The sequence below is a fragment of the Thunnus thynnus genome, chromosome 13 (assembly GCF_963924715.1).
Source record: "Thunnus thynnus chromosome 13, fThuThy2.1, whole genome shotgun sequence".
NCBI classification, from domain to species: Eukaryota; Metazoa; Chordata; class Actinopteri; order Scombriformes; family Scombridae; genus Thunnus; species Thunnus thynnus.
Window position 1 is genome coordinate 15,013,174 of NC_089529.1, and position 16,121 is coordinate 15,029,294.

Genomic DNA, 16,121 nt, shown 5'->3' on the forward strand with positions numbered 1-16,121 from the left:
CTGAGAGTGTTGCACATAGAGAAGTAACCATCTGGATTCAGTCAAATAAAACCTTAATCTTGTGATTACAATCATGTACAAGAATTTAAAGAGTAATCTTGATCAACCATCATTTATCATGTTAATCTCATGTAATTAAATTCTCCTGTTTGACTATTGAGACAATGGAACCCCAACAGAAGGTCTCCTCATATCACAAATACATTTCTCAGTCAGGACCAACAGTTCACACGTTTTCACACACAGGTTGCACCAGTTAGGCCATAAAGTCTCTCACATGTCTCTACATAGTTCACCAATCCACAAGTGAAATTCTGAAGTGAGAAATGGCACTTCCAAAGTGTCAGTGTCATATTTTTCTGTTTATTTTTTGGGTTCTGGAGGTTTTTCTTCTGCCTGTTTTATCTACAATAAATAACAATATTAACCACAGAGCAGAAAACTCAAATTTTGAATGATAATTGGGCAGCCAAGGCTATTAGTCACATTAACCGACCTAATGAGGATATTGTACTTTAAAGAAAAGTTTTCAGAAGTTTTTAACCCCTGTTGATTAGCAAATGGGGAAGGTTTACCCATCCTCTACCTCAGTGGTTCTCAAAGTGGGGTCAGGGGATCCTTGAGGAGGTTCTGTGGGGTCCCCAGCAAAAAGGGGAATCATTTATTTTCACTATAATTCCATCTATAAGTAACACAGTGACAGAATGTATGACTATTTTGATCATGGGTTCCATACACTTTCTGTAATAAAACATCTAAAAGCAAAAATCTTATCAGATGGGGGACCCTGGGACAAATCTTATTCAATGGCGGCCCGTGGTCTAATTTGTGCCAGTTTAAGGGTCCTTAACATGAAAAAGTTTGAGAACCACTGTTCTACCTCACCTGAAAGGGCGTTCCCTGTACCTGGAAACAACTGGGTTGAATTTGATTGGTGGAGGCGCGCGCCCTGCACCTGTGACTGCTGTTGGTGAGACAGACTCCTTCACTGCAGGAGCACGAGGCCTGACCAGAGTGCGGATTAATTTGACAGCTACGTTTTTAAAGGACTCGGTAAGTAAAATTAATCTGTAATGGTGCTTTGGTTTAAAGTCCAACATCTGTTACGTTTGTATTGCGTGTGCTGGATGATATGTTAAAATACCAGCATTTTTTGTAAAGATGTGAGCCGTTTTTCATTGTATGTTAAGAACTGACTCAAAAAATGTGAAATTAAATACAAATTAAATTATCACAAAACACGCAAGCATATTTTAACAAGGCACGTATAAGAATCGTTTCTGTCCACTTATATATTCGGCTCACGAATAGTCCTCCATGTTTCAGTATAATCATCACAATAAGCACATTTAATTGCAGCTGGTTCGCCTGTTAATACAGCCTTCCTCCACGAAAACAAAACAGCGGATGTCGACAGAAAGCAGCGCAAATCGTATTTTAAAGTTAAAAGTTTCTATGGCAGTTTAATGCTTGATGGATGACATCTATGCCGAATTCACCACTGGTCTCTAATAAGTAATATAAAGTATAAAGTATGTTGTATGAGGCATTTGTCTTTGCTGGGAAGACTGTAACATTAAAATGACGTGATTATCTCAATGACGTTTCATGTGATACAGTCATACGGAAGAAAAGTGACTTAAGGGTAGACTTTATATTTGTGGAGAAAATGTTATGCTATTGTGTAGTTCATGGAAGAGAAGCAGAAGGCAAAACAATATTGCCAGTGGTGGAAGAAGTATTCAGATCCTTTAGTTAGTGCCAATACAGCAATGTAACAATACTCCATCACAAGTAAAAGTCCTGCATGAAAAAGTATTACATTAAAGTAAAAGTAGTGGTTTGGTCCCTCTGACTGATATATTATATATACATCATTATTAATACTGAAGCATCATCATGTGAGCAGCATGTTACTGTGGGTGGAGCTAGTTTGAACTATTTTATTTATAGTTATCTAGTTTAGTCCAGTGGTTCCCAACCTAGGGGTCAGGCCCCTCCAAAGGGTCACCAGATAAATCTGAGGGGTCATGAGATGATTAATGGGAGAAGAAATTTGTTTTCAGTTTTTGGACTTTTTAGGAAGACCTTTTAATCTTTGCTTTTTGGTGAAATATTGGATGATTTTAACATTTATTGAAATGAAACCATAAGAGAAGTTTAGAGGGAAAAATCACTATTTAATGGAGCTGTTAGCAACTCCTAGACATCTGAAACTGCTTTTTGTAAGACGTCAAAAACCAAAAAATTTGGAAAGCACTGGTTTCACCTTTAACAATGTGTTGTATTATAAAAGCTTGTTATATTATCCATTGTGTCAAATCTTCTTCTGAAAAGTAACTAAAGCTGTCAAATAAATGTAGTGGAGTAGAAAGTACAATATTTCCCTCTGAAATGTTGTGGAGTGGAAGTAGAAAGTAGCATCAAATGGAAAAACCCAAGTAAGTACCTCAAAACTGTACTTAAGTACAGTACTTGAGTAAATGTACTTAGTTACATTTACTGTGGAAAACACTTTTTCTGTGAGTGAGGTGAGTGTAAAGATGATGGCACAATGTTGTCTGCCTGTGGTTATGCCATTTCACAAGTCATACAAAATAACAGAAACCTCAAAGTTAAATATTTAAGGCTTTTTCTATTCTTAGAATTCTGACTAAGAAATTAAGGCTATTGGCAGGTTTTCAGCAAAGCCTGCAGAGACATTATCTTTATGATATTTTGATATTTGAAAGCTGAAATATGTTGATATTTAGAAACTGAATAGTCTCTATGGTTTTGTACATGGATAAACATTGGTCAGAAGCTATAAAACAATGAGAAAACACTATATTTGAAAAAGATTGTCCCTAATAACTAATTATATATGGGCTGCAACTAACTATTATTAATGGTTATTTTCTTGATTAATTGTTTTTTTTTTTCATAAAATGTTTATCACGGATTCCCAAGTCAAAGGTGACACCGTCAAATGTTATGTTTTGCCTGACCCACATTCAAAAACCCAAAGATGTTAAATTTACTATAATAGAGGACAATAAACATAAAAATATTAACATTTGAGAAGCTGGAACTAGTAAACTTAAAGACATTAATCATAAAGAACATTAGAGATTGATCAATCAAAACTGTCGCAGATTAATTTCCTGTTGATCAATTAATCGACTAATCATTTTGGCTTTAAAACACACAAGAGACAATAAGTGCAAACACACATTTAATCTTCCAAATGAATCATCTTTTTTGTCTTAAATAATGCAGTTTAACCAGATTCATATTTCTGTATCTCCTCAGATTTGACTGACCAACACAATTCTTCCCATCATCCTTGGATTTGAGAGATACAGATGGAGGGAGTGCTGATTTTAAGAGCTGCTTCTCCTCCCAACTGTTCCTCTCAAGACTCTGCTCCACCTTGTCCACTTCAGGAAGATTCAGGTCTCCAAGCATCTTCTCCTGTTGCTCCCCCCATGTGCATTACCGCTGTACCACCACCACCACCACCACCTCCTCCTCCCCCTCCCCCTCCTCCTCCTCCTCCTCTTCTCCCACCCCCTCCTTTCTCTTCTCGTACTGTCCAGCGACGTTCCATGAAAAAGCTGAACTGGGACACTATCCCCCGCCAGCGTGTCCTGGGTAAATTGAATGTCTGGACGTCTAAGCGGCCTCAGAGGGACTTGGTGCTGGATTTTCGAAGCATGGAGGAGTTGTTCAGTCATGTCGACAAACGGGCCTCACTACACAGTTCAAAGGTCATGGGTCTGAAGAAGTGTGAGGGGATGGACCTTTTCCCACAGGAGCCTCAGGTAAATAGATAGGATTAGATGTAGGCCATAATTGAAATTTGATGACTAACAAATGTTGATTTTCAGTAACTGATGCAGACAATCCTAGGTTTTTATGGGCATGTACAATAAAGTGACACATAAAGCACAAGCTGGGGAAGTAATGAACACATATGTAAGAAGTTCTGCACCAATCATGTCATCAATGAGGAACTGCTGAAGTAAAACAGCGTGTGGGACTTTTTTGCTTCCTCAAAGATTATGTGAAGTGTATTTGTGATTATGGACTTGTCCTCTCATCTGAATATGGTTGCACAAAGTTGAAACCTTTTTTTGTAATTGGTATTAATGCTTGTGTTGGGTTTTTTTGTCTTTAGGTCACAATTCTTGACTCCAAAAAGAGTATGAACATTGGGATCTTCCTGAGACATTTCAAGAGGTAAGGATGGTTGAAGTAAAAGCTATAATACTGGTGAGAATGAGTGTCTAAAAAAAATGATGAATTGATTTGAGTGACAGAACACAACAGAGCAACATATGAAGAAACAGAAACACAACAAAAACTATAGCTAAGTGGAAGAACTATGGTATGCAGTGGTCAGAAATACGGATCTTGACACACTGGCTACTTCCACTGTGCTAATCATTACCCAGCCAGCAGGCTCTTTATCTGAGCTGACCATATTCTAATACATGGAAATGCCTTTTTAAATATCATGTGAGAGCGTTTAGTAGCAATGTTGGAACCAAAACACTTTGTTTTAACAATTGTAACTCACTTTATTAATACTTTTATAATAGGAAAACATGGTGCTGACCTAGTAGATGAGGCTGAGGAGAGAGAATGGAAATGAGGGATAAACCCAGCAAGTTTGTAGCCACGTTGAATTGTCACTTTACTCAAAATACTTCATCTTCCACAACTGCTTATTTAACTATTTTAGTTATTGCTAAAGGATCAATACAGGCACAATCACTTTTTGAGTTGCTACCTACCTAGTAACACGGCTAATTGTGCTTGCCGAAACCTTGATGGACAAGTGTTTTTTTCCATTTTGCCACCACTGTTTTGTCTTTCAAATTATGCACAAACCCTTAAAAGTTAGAGGGTGAGGTGTTCAGTTTACTGAATACTGATAGTTGTTGCAAATTATTTGGGATGTAGAGAGCATGAATGTATATATCCTGCAGTATTTGTTTAATGCAAGGTGCTGCTATTGGATGCTAGAATTTAACACAGAGCTTGGAGGTGTCCTACACCTAAAGCAGTAAAACATCTGTTAGCTAGAGTGATTTCCACTTAGTTACCCTTTGAACATCCAAATTGTAATACTACAGAGTATAGTTGCATTTGATTCCCTAAACATTTTAGGTAGTTGTGATATTTTTAGTATTACATACAATACTGAACTGTAAATTGGCTTTTCAGCACTGCAGTCAGTTTCTGTGCCCGAACGTTATCAAGATGATGTCACTTTCAGTTCAAGGTTCATGCAGCTCACAAACTTTGAATACCAAATGTGTCATCAGCTATGTACTGTAATTATGTCTGCTCCGGCATCCTAGTCAAATTCAAACCACATCAGCGTCTGTGTGGTAGTGATGAAAGTGCACTTGATAATGCTACTTGAAGTCATTTAGTTATTTCCTGGACATAATGTAAAAACTTTAAATTGTTCCATTGAAATTGGTTACACATTAACCTGCAGTAGAGGTCAACGTGGGAGGCTCCAACATCCAATATCTGAGAGTCAGCTGATGACGAACAGAAGCTACTAAATTCATATCATTATTTTCATGACGTGCATGTTTGGTAATTGTTTGTCTTCAGGGTTTGACGTTGTGAATGCCATGCTATTTAGCAGCCACCTCTCTACTCTTAAGTGCACTGTAGCAGCAAAAACAGCAAACAGAAAAAAAACTCAAACAAAAAAGAAAAGCTGAACATGATGCTCACCCTGATGGAGAACCTGCCTCAAGCAAGTTTTAAATTTCTTGAATTTGTTATTTTTTGAAGTGGATGTAAAGCAGTCAGCTTTGAATGTAGAGAAACAACTGGCATGACTTAGAAGGACTAATAATGTGATAAATCATGTTGATTATGGCAACATAATCTGCCTTTTTATCATTGCTGTATTGTCTCCCTCTACAGGCCAGTGAAAGAAATTGTGCAAGACATATGTCACGGGAACTGGCTCAGATTTGGATCAGGCAAACTGAAAGAGCTTTGTAAACTGCTGCCAGAAGAAAGTGAGGTAACAGCAGCTCCACAGCTTCTGTTCTCATCATACAGCTTTGGTTGTGTAAAATAAGACTAATGAACATTTGAGTGTCTTGGCATAAGAAGTGTACCATTATCAACCTGATTATAGTTAGAAAAAATACTGACCTGAAGTTCAAATGCTTCATATTGGTCATGCTACCTGACCTGATAACAGCCTGATACTCTCTTTACATTTTAAACTTGTGTTATCAAGGGAATGATCACAAAAGCCATTGAATTAAACTTGTGTTAATGTACAGGTGAAGCAGCTATTATCATTCAGTGGGAACCTCTCCTCGTTACCTGAAGCAGACCAGTTCATGGTGCAGCTAGTCAAAGTGCCATGGTGAGTTTTCCAAAATCATATAACACTGGTTCTGGTTATTGGTTGGGATTTTTTTGTTTGTTTGTTATGGAATATTGGCTTGCATATTAGTAAAATAAATGTTCTTGTTAATCTCCAGCCAACTAACTTTACTACAAATGTATGCAATTATTATGATTCTACCATTTTTGCACCACAGACTACATACGTATATACAGTAACATGTCAAAACATGTACAGTTCATTGAGCAAGAGTTGTACCATTTGAAAAATTTGCCTTTTCTTAGATTTCTCTTAGACTTACATAGTCCTGGTGTGAAACTACTGTATGTGTGTTGCCTTTAGCTACGAGGAACGCCTCAAGACTATGGTGCTAAGGGAGGAATTCTTTCCTCTTATGGAGGATGTGAAGAACTCTGTTGCTGTTATGACCAAAGCAGCTAATGGTAACATTTCACACACATCCACCAAAACTGCTCACAGTCCCATCTTCTATCTGTTTTAGTCCATCCAGGTCTCAGGTGAAGTTTATATTAAGTTTATTTGTCTACATCTCTTTGTCTTCTCCCCCCTTAGAGCTGTTGGACTGCGATGACCTCCACTCAGTCATTCGGCTGGTATTAAAAGCTGGAAATTACATGAACGCTGTTGGTATTTTTCATTCAGAATTGCACTTTTCTTAACCACACAATAATGTAATATCTGAAGCATTTAAGCCCCTTATTCTTCAAGGTTTTTTTTAACTCTGCATTTATTATACCAATGAATGGAACATTCAAATAATTTATTATTCAGGGTGGCTACAGTGCCAATGCCATTGGCTTCAGGATGACCTCTCTGCTCAACTTGGCAGACACCAAGGCCAACAAGCCTGGCATGAACCTCATGCACTACGTTGCCAAGGTGAGGAAGATCCCTGGGATGAACAGATGCTCACTGAAGAAAATATCTGTGAAATCATGAAAAACCATGCTGTCATGCTAAGTCTCTAAATAGTTATGTCACTGATTTGTTCTCCCATTCCATCTCTTTACTCACTGTTGCTTTCCATCCTTTATCTTCCACCTACAGCAAGCAGAGGACATCGATGCTGAGTTGTTGACTTTCCCCAATCAGCTTGAAAACATTGGGATGGCATCAAGGTGGCTATCATTAGTTCACTGACAATCTATTTGGTAATTTAACTGAGCATATTTTGTTCACTAACAGTAGCTTCAAATATTAACGTATCTTTTGGAATATGTTATGTAAATGTTTCTGGCTGCCACAGAATTTGTAAAGAGGAGGTAATCACAGACTTTGAGAGAGAAGTGAAGAAGATCAAGGAAGTGAAATTGTTCACCAGCAGACAGCCTGACCTCTTAAAACAGATGGACACATTTTTCCTGGTAAGATTTACGCTTTTTTGTGCAAAAACACCAAGATAGCAAATGCACAAACTGAACTTGTAAAAACTTTGTGCAGTTTGGATCCCTCTCCTTTCTACCTTTTTTTATTTTTATGTTTTTACTTCTCAGAGGGCTGATGCCAAGCTTGCTGACATGGAGTCCTCTCTCCAGGAGCTAAAAGTGCTGAGCAATGCTGTCGCTGAGTACTTCTGTGAAGATCCAGCTACCTTCAAACTGGAGGAGTGCTGCTCCATTTTTCATTCATTTTGCAAGCGGTTTTACACAGCTGTGCAGGTAAGAATAGAGTTTACTCAAATGGAAGAAATTCCTCATAGGGGGAAAAAAATAAACTAAGGGATATAAAGGAGTATTCCTATCAAGCATGATGATTAAACAAACCAAATTTCAAAGGAACCTTGGGTAGTTTCATGGTGAGCGCTGTAGATTATTTGCATATATAAGTAGACTTGTGGCAAATTTAATTAGGTTCTACCATTCTACTCTGCAGTTTACCATGCCCTACCTTTTTGAATTTTAACTAGCTCTGCCCTCCTGCCCCCTTGAGTCCTTTAGGTTTGTTTGACATAAAGCAAAGTTTTGCTTTGCGCAATTTTGTGGTCTCTAAAATTTGCCTTGTGTTCTATCTGAACACACAATAGTCTGCACTGTGTTGTACCTTACCTGAATATATTGTCTCTTTACCCGACTGAAGGAGAACCAAGAGCGAGAGGCAGCAGAGCAGAGACGCAAGAGGAGGGAGAGCATGCGTAGTACAACCAAACGCCGATCAACAATGTCAGGCCCCAGACCTGAACCCGAGCAGGACACCTCCAGCTTGGAGTCGGCCCTACACAGTTTTCTCTCCACTATTCCAGAAGGTCTTGCCAGATGCAGGAAGAACATGTTGACCACAGTTGAAGGGTCTCCCTCTGAGCGCAGTATATCAGTACAAAAAACTGTGGCCCGTACTAAACAAGAGAGGACTGAGAAGAAACAACCCAAACATCAGAAAGAGGATGCGCAAGTAGCAGCACTGGAAAACAAAGAGGAAGCTGAGAAGATGCATGAGACAAGTCGGAAAGTGCTTCGCTACCAAAACAGCCAAAGAAGCCTTGATGGGGACAAAGTTTCAGGCACCCCTCGCCGGTCAGAGAGAACGCAAGACACTATAACTACCCCACGTACCCCTCGCCCTAGAACCAGAGACTTTTTCTTTGCCAACAATGGGAATGTGGGCTCCCCGTGGACTATTCTGAGCCCTTTTACTTGCCCCCGAAGAAATACCCCCCTACAAAACAGACCAACAAACCAACACAGACTGTCTTTGATGTCTGGCGGAGATGACCTTGATGATGGAGTCTGGGAAAGTGATGAAGGCAATTGTCTCCCCAATTCCTCCAATCAGGACAGTCTAACATCTCCATCTAGTGGTTCTGTGTCTCTTCCTGAATGTCCCAGTCAGAGAGCTGTGTCGCATGGTCCAATGTTGAGGTCTGTTTCCATGGATGAAACCAGCCAATGTCCAGCATCTGACTTGTACCAGAGAAGCATATCTCAAAGGTCATACTCCTCTGGCTCAAGGACAGAAAGTATGAGAGAAGAAGGACCTGGAGGCAATAAGGCAAGGAATCATATTGAGGGGCAAGTGAACACCTCCCGATTCATATCCTTCTTCAGACGCATTGGAGGCAGAAGTAAGCCTGGTGATGTGGAAGAACAAAACTTCAAAGGATCTAATAGTTGATTAAAAAATCCATTTAGAGACAAAGCTTTGTGATTTTTTGTTTTTGTGTGTGTTTTAGGTTGTTAAAATGTTTGTCTTTTTTTACTGTTATGGTTTAACCCTTCAGTGAAACCAAGGCAAATGAGGATTTGCTTTGAACTGTAAAAGTTTTGATTTTTGGGAGTCAAACCACGTTCAAAAATCGTAACATCTTTCTTTCTTTCTTGTCTTTTTGTGCGCAATAAAGGGTGATATTCTACCTTTTTTTTAATTTTACGTGTATATGGATTATGTACCTAACAACATTTAACTGTTATTTGCTGCTTTTTAGGTTAAAATGTCTCCTTTTCCACTCTTGTCATGAAATCCTTGGAAGACTGTCTCCTTAGTGACGACTGCTCAGTTTCCAGTACTTGCCTTTCACTTCATCTATTATTTCTTCTCTCTGTCAGTCTGGCTGGAAGGCATTTGTACTGGTAGCAGAGGAAGTTAGGCTTTTAACTTTAGGCTTCAACACTTTGGGATACATAACCATACAGTATAATCCATTTAAATTTCAAAGTTTTAGCTTATAGTGTCATCACAAGTGACAAGAACATTTGAACAGAACACACTGCTGTTGGTGAATACACACTGGGTATTATTGCCCTTCACCCTTGGCTGCCAGATGATCTTCTGTACCACTGTGCCACCCTGGTGTCTCTGCTCAACAGTAGCTGAGATTTTGGACGGAAAGAGAAGAAAGAGACATTCAGCTGCGTTACTTGGGCAACAGGGTTTGTTTTCAGCCATTTCCTTTGAGCACTCTCACAGTGTAATAATACTCTTTGGAACAAACTGCTCGATGCAGGCTCCTTTCTGACTGTTCTGTTGTCCTCCCACATCCATCCCTCCCACTGGCAAGCGCTCAATGGGGAAATTTGCAGTCGCCTGGCATTTCAAATGAAGGGGCAAAATTAATAGAATAGAGGGTTTTTTTGTTTTTAAGGAATTGAACTATTCTGTGACAATGAAAATGAAGTCTTCCTTTTCTCATGCAAGTTCTCCTTCATCGTTGGAGATCTTTAGGCCAACAAAAGCTCAAACCACGGCCTTGTACACAAGCAGAGATAACAGTCTGGTACTTGGAGCAGAGTACTATGTCAGCAGCGACTGACCTGTTTGATGTAAAATGAGAGCTTCAGAGTACAATCAGACCATTGTGATCTCATGTTGAGTGCCGCTGAGGACCATCTCATGTGAGTCAGCTCCTGAGGACTAGAGGTGACCGGTTGTCCTCGCCAAGCTGCACTCTCACTAGGGCTCTGCTAATCAACTGTGTGTTCGAAGTGTGTGTGTGTGTGTCAATGAAAGATGAGAAACAGGCATGAATAGAGAAGAGAAAGGAGGTGGCGTAGAGGGAAACTTGGACCAAGAACGAGAGGGGAGGGAGACTTGCAAGTTGTATTGTGTGGAGGCATTTAAGCAGAGAAGAGCATGTGAGAGGAGAGGAAGCCAGTATCTTAATGACACAGAAAACACAAAAGGGGAACGTACAGGAGCAAGAACGAAGGACAACAGGACGAAAGGAAAAGGAAGACAGTAAACCCTGTTTGGTGACTAATCCTGAACATTTTTAATGTGGGAGCTCGACTGAAAAGGTACATTAATATTGAACATGTTTCAAGAACACATTATAACACTTCAGCTATGAAATACACTAAGTAAAATATTCCCATGTTCTTATCTGTTTTATTCCACGTACCTATAAATTGAAAGCACTGCAACAAATTATCTTGCAAAAATGTCCTGTCCTCTGCTTTTTAGTAACGTGACAGAAGATCACACAACTGTGCTGGTTGCATGTGCTGTAAACCTAATCCACCATAGCAGCTATGGGCATTAGGCTGTTTACAAGTGTTATAATTAGATTTGAGGTTGGAAAGAAAGACCATGAAGAATCCACTCGCAATGCACTGAGATGTGTTTCCGGAACAGTATCTTCAATCACATTTTAGGTTTTGAGCTGACACCCTGAAATCCATTTAAGTGTACACTTCTGTGTGATACACCTTTGGAGGGGAAATATATATGTTCTAAGACGTGGACTTGTGACTGATCTGTGGTAGACTGTGTCAGATACTTTTCAAGCCTCATAAGCCTTGGAAAAAGAGAGACTAAATATTTTTGATTTACAGTGGTTTCCAAACCTTTGTTTGAGGTGACGATTGAAGGAAAAGGTCATGTGAAACCTGTAATAAAGAGTTAAGTATATAGAAATTGTTGAATTGAAGGATAGGTTCACAATTTTTCAAGTCTGTCTTAAAACAATAGTCAGGTGCCCATATAAACACTGAGAGAGATTTTACTTGCTGTAACCATTCCTCTTGTTCATACTGGCCGTTAAAAGATCCCATCCTAATGTGTTTTCAATGTAAGTGAAGGGGGACAAAATCCCTCTGTGCAAAAATGTATTTAAACATTTATCTGAAGTTTGAGGCTTCAAACATCCAAATTAGTCAAGTCAAGTCGGTATCTCTCAAAGTTGTTGTCTTTTTAGTACGAAATCCCCTCTTTGTTTTTAAACTATACTTCCTGTGATGCTCAACAAGGCAACAGTGTCCCGGGAAACACTGTCCTGGAGGGAATTTCATACTAAGAAAAACTGTGACGTGGAAAGTTATCCACTTGATTTGTCTAACTCAGACAGCTGTAGCCTCATATTAGCTGCACAAAAACAAGGACTCCTGATTTCGTCCCTAATCACTTTGAAAACACGAGAGGATCTCTCAATGTCCAGTATGATCATGACGATTGATTACAGCAAGTAAAACATATTTCAATGTCCATGTGACCACTAAGACAGACTTGGAAAATGTATTAATGTATCTTTTAGTAAGAATCGTCTGTGGTTGGAGGACAAGGGAAAAACAAATATATTCAAATAGCTTCACTGCTGGATTTACGATGACTTTTGAGAGATTTTTTGGATGTTTATGGTTAATCGCTCATCTACCTTTCCAGCAACTTTCAACGGAAGTAGACAAACTGTACACCACCAACTGATGGACTATCAAATGTATGTATCAGTTAATTTAACACGCGAAAGTATCAAAGAATTGACCCCGACGTGATTTGAACACGCAACCTTCTGATCTGGAGTCAGACGCGCTACCGTTGCGCCACGAGGTCAGCTATTTTGTAAGGTTTTCTGCTAAGGGTGACAAATCATGAGTCCAATCTATGTTTTTTTGGTTACTGGTATAAATGTATTGTATTCTCCATCCTACACTTTTGCGCACATTATTTATCGAACTATATAACAAAAGAACAACTTCTCAGATATCTAAAATATGTTAGAAAGATGTTAGATCTTTTTTTCACATGGCTGTTATTCGATTAGATGCGGCTTCACTGATAGTTTTTTTTATTTTCACGAGTAATTGTCATTTTATCTGCATGATATTACTGTGTACGTGTCCTATGTTTCCATCCAGTAAAATTCTAGGGTGCTGTAGATGTGTGTCCTCAGTCAGTCACTAGATGGTGCAATTTCATCATTAGTTCGTTTGTGATTTGGCCTCCAGCATTTGCATGTGTCATACAGTTTTTTCTTAATTCTTGCTTTTGCATACAGCACAAAGCTATGAAGGCCCTCCACAAACTGATAGCTGCTCCTCTAACAGTTAATATATAATATGTTCCTCAATTTGGACTAAAGTAATGCAATTTATAGAAGAATGCATGTTTTCTGTGTCCACTTGATGGTTCCCTTAGTGTAAAAGGAACTGGATGTAATCTGTGATAATGTGAAAAAAAAACTTTGTAAATGCATGTGCTAAATGTGTTTATAATTCTGATGTTTCACGTTTGCCCTCCTTTGTCTGTTAATCCCAGCTGTTTAGGAAAGAAGAGCAGCATCTGGAGAATCTAGGACACTTACCTTCTAACCTTCATCAGTGACCAGCCTGTCTTGTACAAAATGGATGAGTAAGTGCACACTCCACTGTAAAAGCTTTGGTTTGCACACATTTTGCTTACATATTCATATAGAAATGTAATATCACCGAGTTGAAACTGAGTGCCTTCCATAACTGCTACAATAATCATTTGCTTACAGTTATAGGGTATGTTTTGTCCAGTTTACATAAAACATCATTCGTCAGTCAGTCTTAAAATAGGGTTGTTCAGTGCTGATATTAACGTCCTTCCTGCTCTAGCTGTAGCCACTCTGATTAGGATACATGCTGTGATGGGCTTAAACGTCAGGGAGTTAGAGCAGCGCAGGGAACATCGATTAGCTGGGTAAATGTCACAGTGTTGCCAGCAAGGTGAACGTACTGTATGATAGCAATGCTGTCAATATTTATGTCATATTTATGTCATCCAGCTGTTTTCATTTCACAGTTTTTATCACATCAAAGCCAGATTTCCATTCTCTTGTTTCACATATTTAGCAAATTGTATCTGGCCAGAGAGATTGAAGGAAGCAAGAGGTGTAGTTTGATTTTTGCATGTCCTTTTTGCATCTCTTAGACAACGCCTCAATGGATTCAGAGGCGTCAGACTGTAATGTTTGTAGTCTTCTATCTGTGGGTTTGGTTAAGTCAATTGTTTGAGGTGCTTGGAAGCAAAAGATGGAAGATGTGTGTGCCTGTCAGTTAGCACTTGTTTTGTTACTGGTCTTGACTCAGCCACACAAAAAAAGCTGAAATGTTTAAACGAGCCACAATTCCTACTCCTTGTTGTCTAGAAACAGAATAAGACATCTATTACATCCAGTTTATACAGCCTCCCCCGCATGCCTCTCTGCTGCAGCAGCCACAGCTCCATTACTGCTTGATTCTCAGGCTGCTCTCCCACAACTAATACCCATCTGACACATTCACAATCACAAGGGTTTAGCCTGATTTTAGTATCTAAAACATGATCTTCCAGTTAGTTGAAGGTCTGTTCTAAAGTAGTACAGCTAATGAAAGACAGAAAGCTGCTACTACCACTGTAGTTGAGTGGTTGCATGTCATTACAACTTTTTACTGTACACTTAAAAAACAGAAATTAACTTATAATAAGTAATGAGTTTTTGTTTCTGAACATGAAGACTGGAACATCTCTAGTTAAAGGACCATGTCAGTGGTTTTATATACTTCACATTTCTGTTGACCATTGACCAAAAGCATTCCAGACATTTTTATACACATTCCCTCCCAGATCCCCGCTGTTTTACATTCATATCAGAATGAAAATCGACTACTATAGACTTCCTTGACACAAGTAAAACATCACAGTTAGTATGTACTCTATATGATTTTTAAATGTCAATTCACAGTAAAACTCTTTATGGAAGAAGCTACTATTTGCATTCCAATTTAACATTTTTGGCCAAACAGATGAATGAATGCAATGACAGGCAGCTAATTCTCAAATCCTCGTTTTAAATGTTGTCAAATAACTGGGCTGAATTTTCACTGTGATGGATTCCTTAATCTTTGGCAAATTTCAAATCTCTGCATATTGATCTTCATAACATAATGGCATGAACTGACAGTAATTTCAGCCTGGAAGTTAGACAGTAAGTCTGAGAACTTGAGGTATACTTTGGAAAATGATAAAATGCCACCGGTATAGTATAGAGATATTGATTAAAGGCTCACAGTTTGTTTACATTGCCCCTTCTGCTTCAGCCATCACATTATAATAGTTTCCACACGGTCTGCATTCAAATGTCCACTATGTAAATGCAATGAAGGAGCATGTTCCACCAATAGTGCAATGTGCCTTTAATACAATAGAGGTTTTTCACCTAATGGCTGTATTGATACATTTGATGCATTATATACTGTATGTATATACTGTATACCAGATGAATGTTGTTGGTGATGAATCATCTTGCAGTATTTCTAATGCAGTTTCTTAAAAAGACATAAGATGAATAGACCTATTCTCCTCTGTCAAAAAATGGTTTGTCTGCATGCTGAGTCAAAAGCGTGTCTGTACCTGGAGGGTTTTCTAAATCTGCTCAGAGACTTTTATGAGGCTTTTATGATTTGCAGGTCAGGGATGAGAAGGTAACTGGACTGTTTCAGAGAGAGAGAGAGAGAGCGAGAGCAGCCATCTGTGTGTTCTGCTGCACTGGATGCAGTCTCCATGGCAACATGGTGCTCCCGCAGCAAAATCCTGGGAAGATGGTTTGGTCCCCACCCCCATGCGCATGCACACAGGCACTCCACACACAAGGAGGACAGTGCTAATGCATCCGCTGTGCATCTACAGGCACACGCATACACTGTCTCTCTCCCTCTCTCTCTCTCTCACACACACACACATCCTTCAAACCCACAATCTATATATGTCACTACATGTTACTGTGTATTTCCGCTTTGCGAGTGTATTATCTCAACTGACCCCAGTTTTAAATGATAGACACAAACATCACTGAATATCACAGAGAAGAACCTGAACCCTGTCTCCTTAAACACCTGTTTACATTCAATTCAATTACTCCGTTTTACTGTCAATCTCTCACTTTCTCTCTGTCTCTCTCTTTTTATACCACTGCAGCAGCCACTGCATGTCTCTTTGAAGATGAGCTCTACATTTATCACTCTGTCCAGCCATCATTTATCAGAGTTCCCAGCAGGATTTACTCATTTATCTCTCC

The 16,121-nt window shown here is 39.1% G+C and overlaps 2 protein-coding genes and 1 non-coding gene across 3 annotated transcripts in view; 2 read left to right on the forward strand and 1 right to left on the reverse strand.

The window, feature by feature from the left end:
* The first annotated feature begins 941 nt into the window (after positions 1-941).
* Positions 942-9,752, forward strand: fhdc3 (FH2 domain containing 3). The gene is made up of 12 exons (XM_067608214.1): positions 942-1,053; positions 3,292-3,803; positions 4,160-4,221; positions 5,935-6,037; positions 6,306-6,391; positions 6,716-6,816; positions 6,947-7,017; positions 7,166-7,273; positions 7,442-7,512; positions 7,641-7,758; positions 7,888-8,052; positions 8,471-9,752. The coding sequence occupies exons 2-12, from the start codon at positions 3,345-3,347 to the stop codon at positions 9,500-9,502; spliced, it is 2,376 nt and encodes a 791-aa protein (XP_067464315.1). The 5' UTR covers positions 942-1,053; positions 3,292-3,344; the 3' UTR covers positions 9,503-9,752.
* Positions 9,753-10,994: 1,242 nt separating this feature from the next.
* The window catches only part of trim3b (tripartite motif containing 3b), a 32,858-nt gene continuing 27,731 nt past the window's right edge, over positions 10,995-16,121 (forward strand). The window contains exons 1-2 of the mRNA XM_067608217.1: positions 10,995-11,121; positions 13,358-13,450. The gene's annotated coding sequence lies outside the window, so the exon portion shown is untranslated. The remainder of the gene's footprint in view (positions 11,122-13,357; positions 13,451-16,121) is intronic.
* Positions 12,581-12,652, reverse strand: trnaw-cca (transfer RNA tryptophan (anticodon CCA)). The gene has a single exon. It is a non-coding gene; the product is annotated as a tRNA-Trp (tRNA).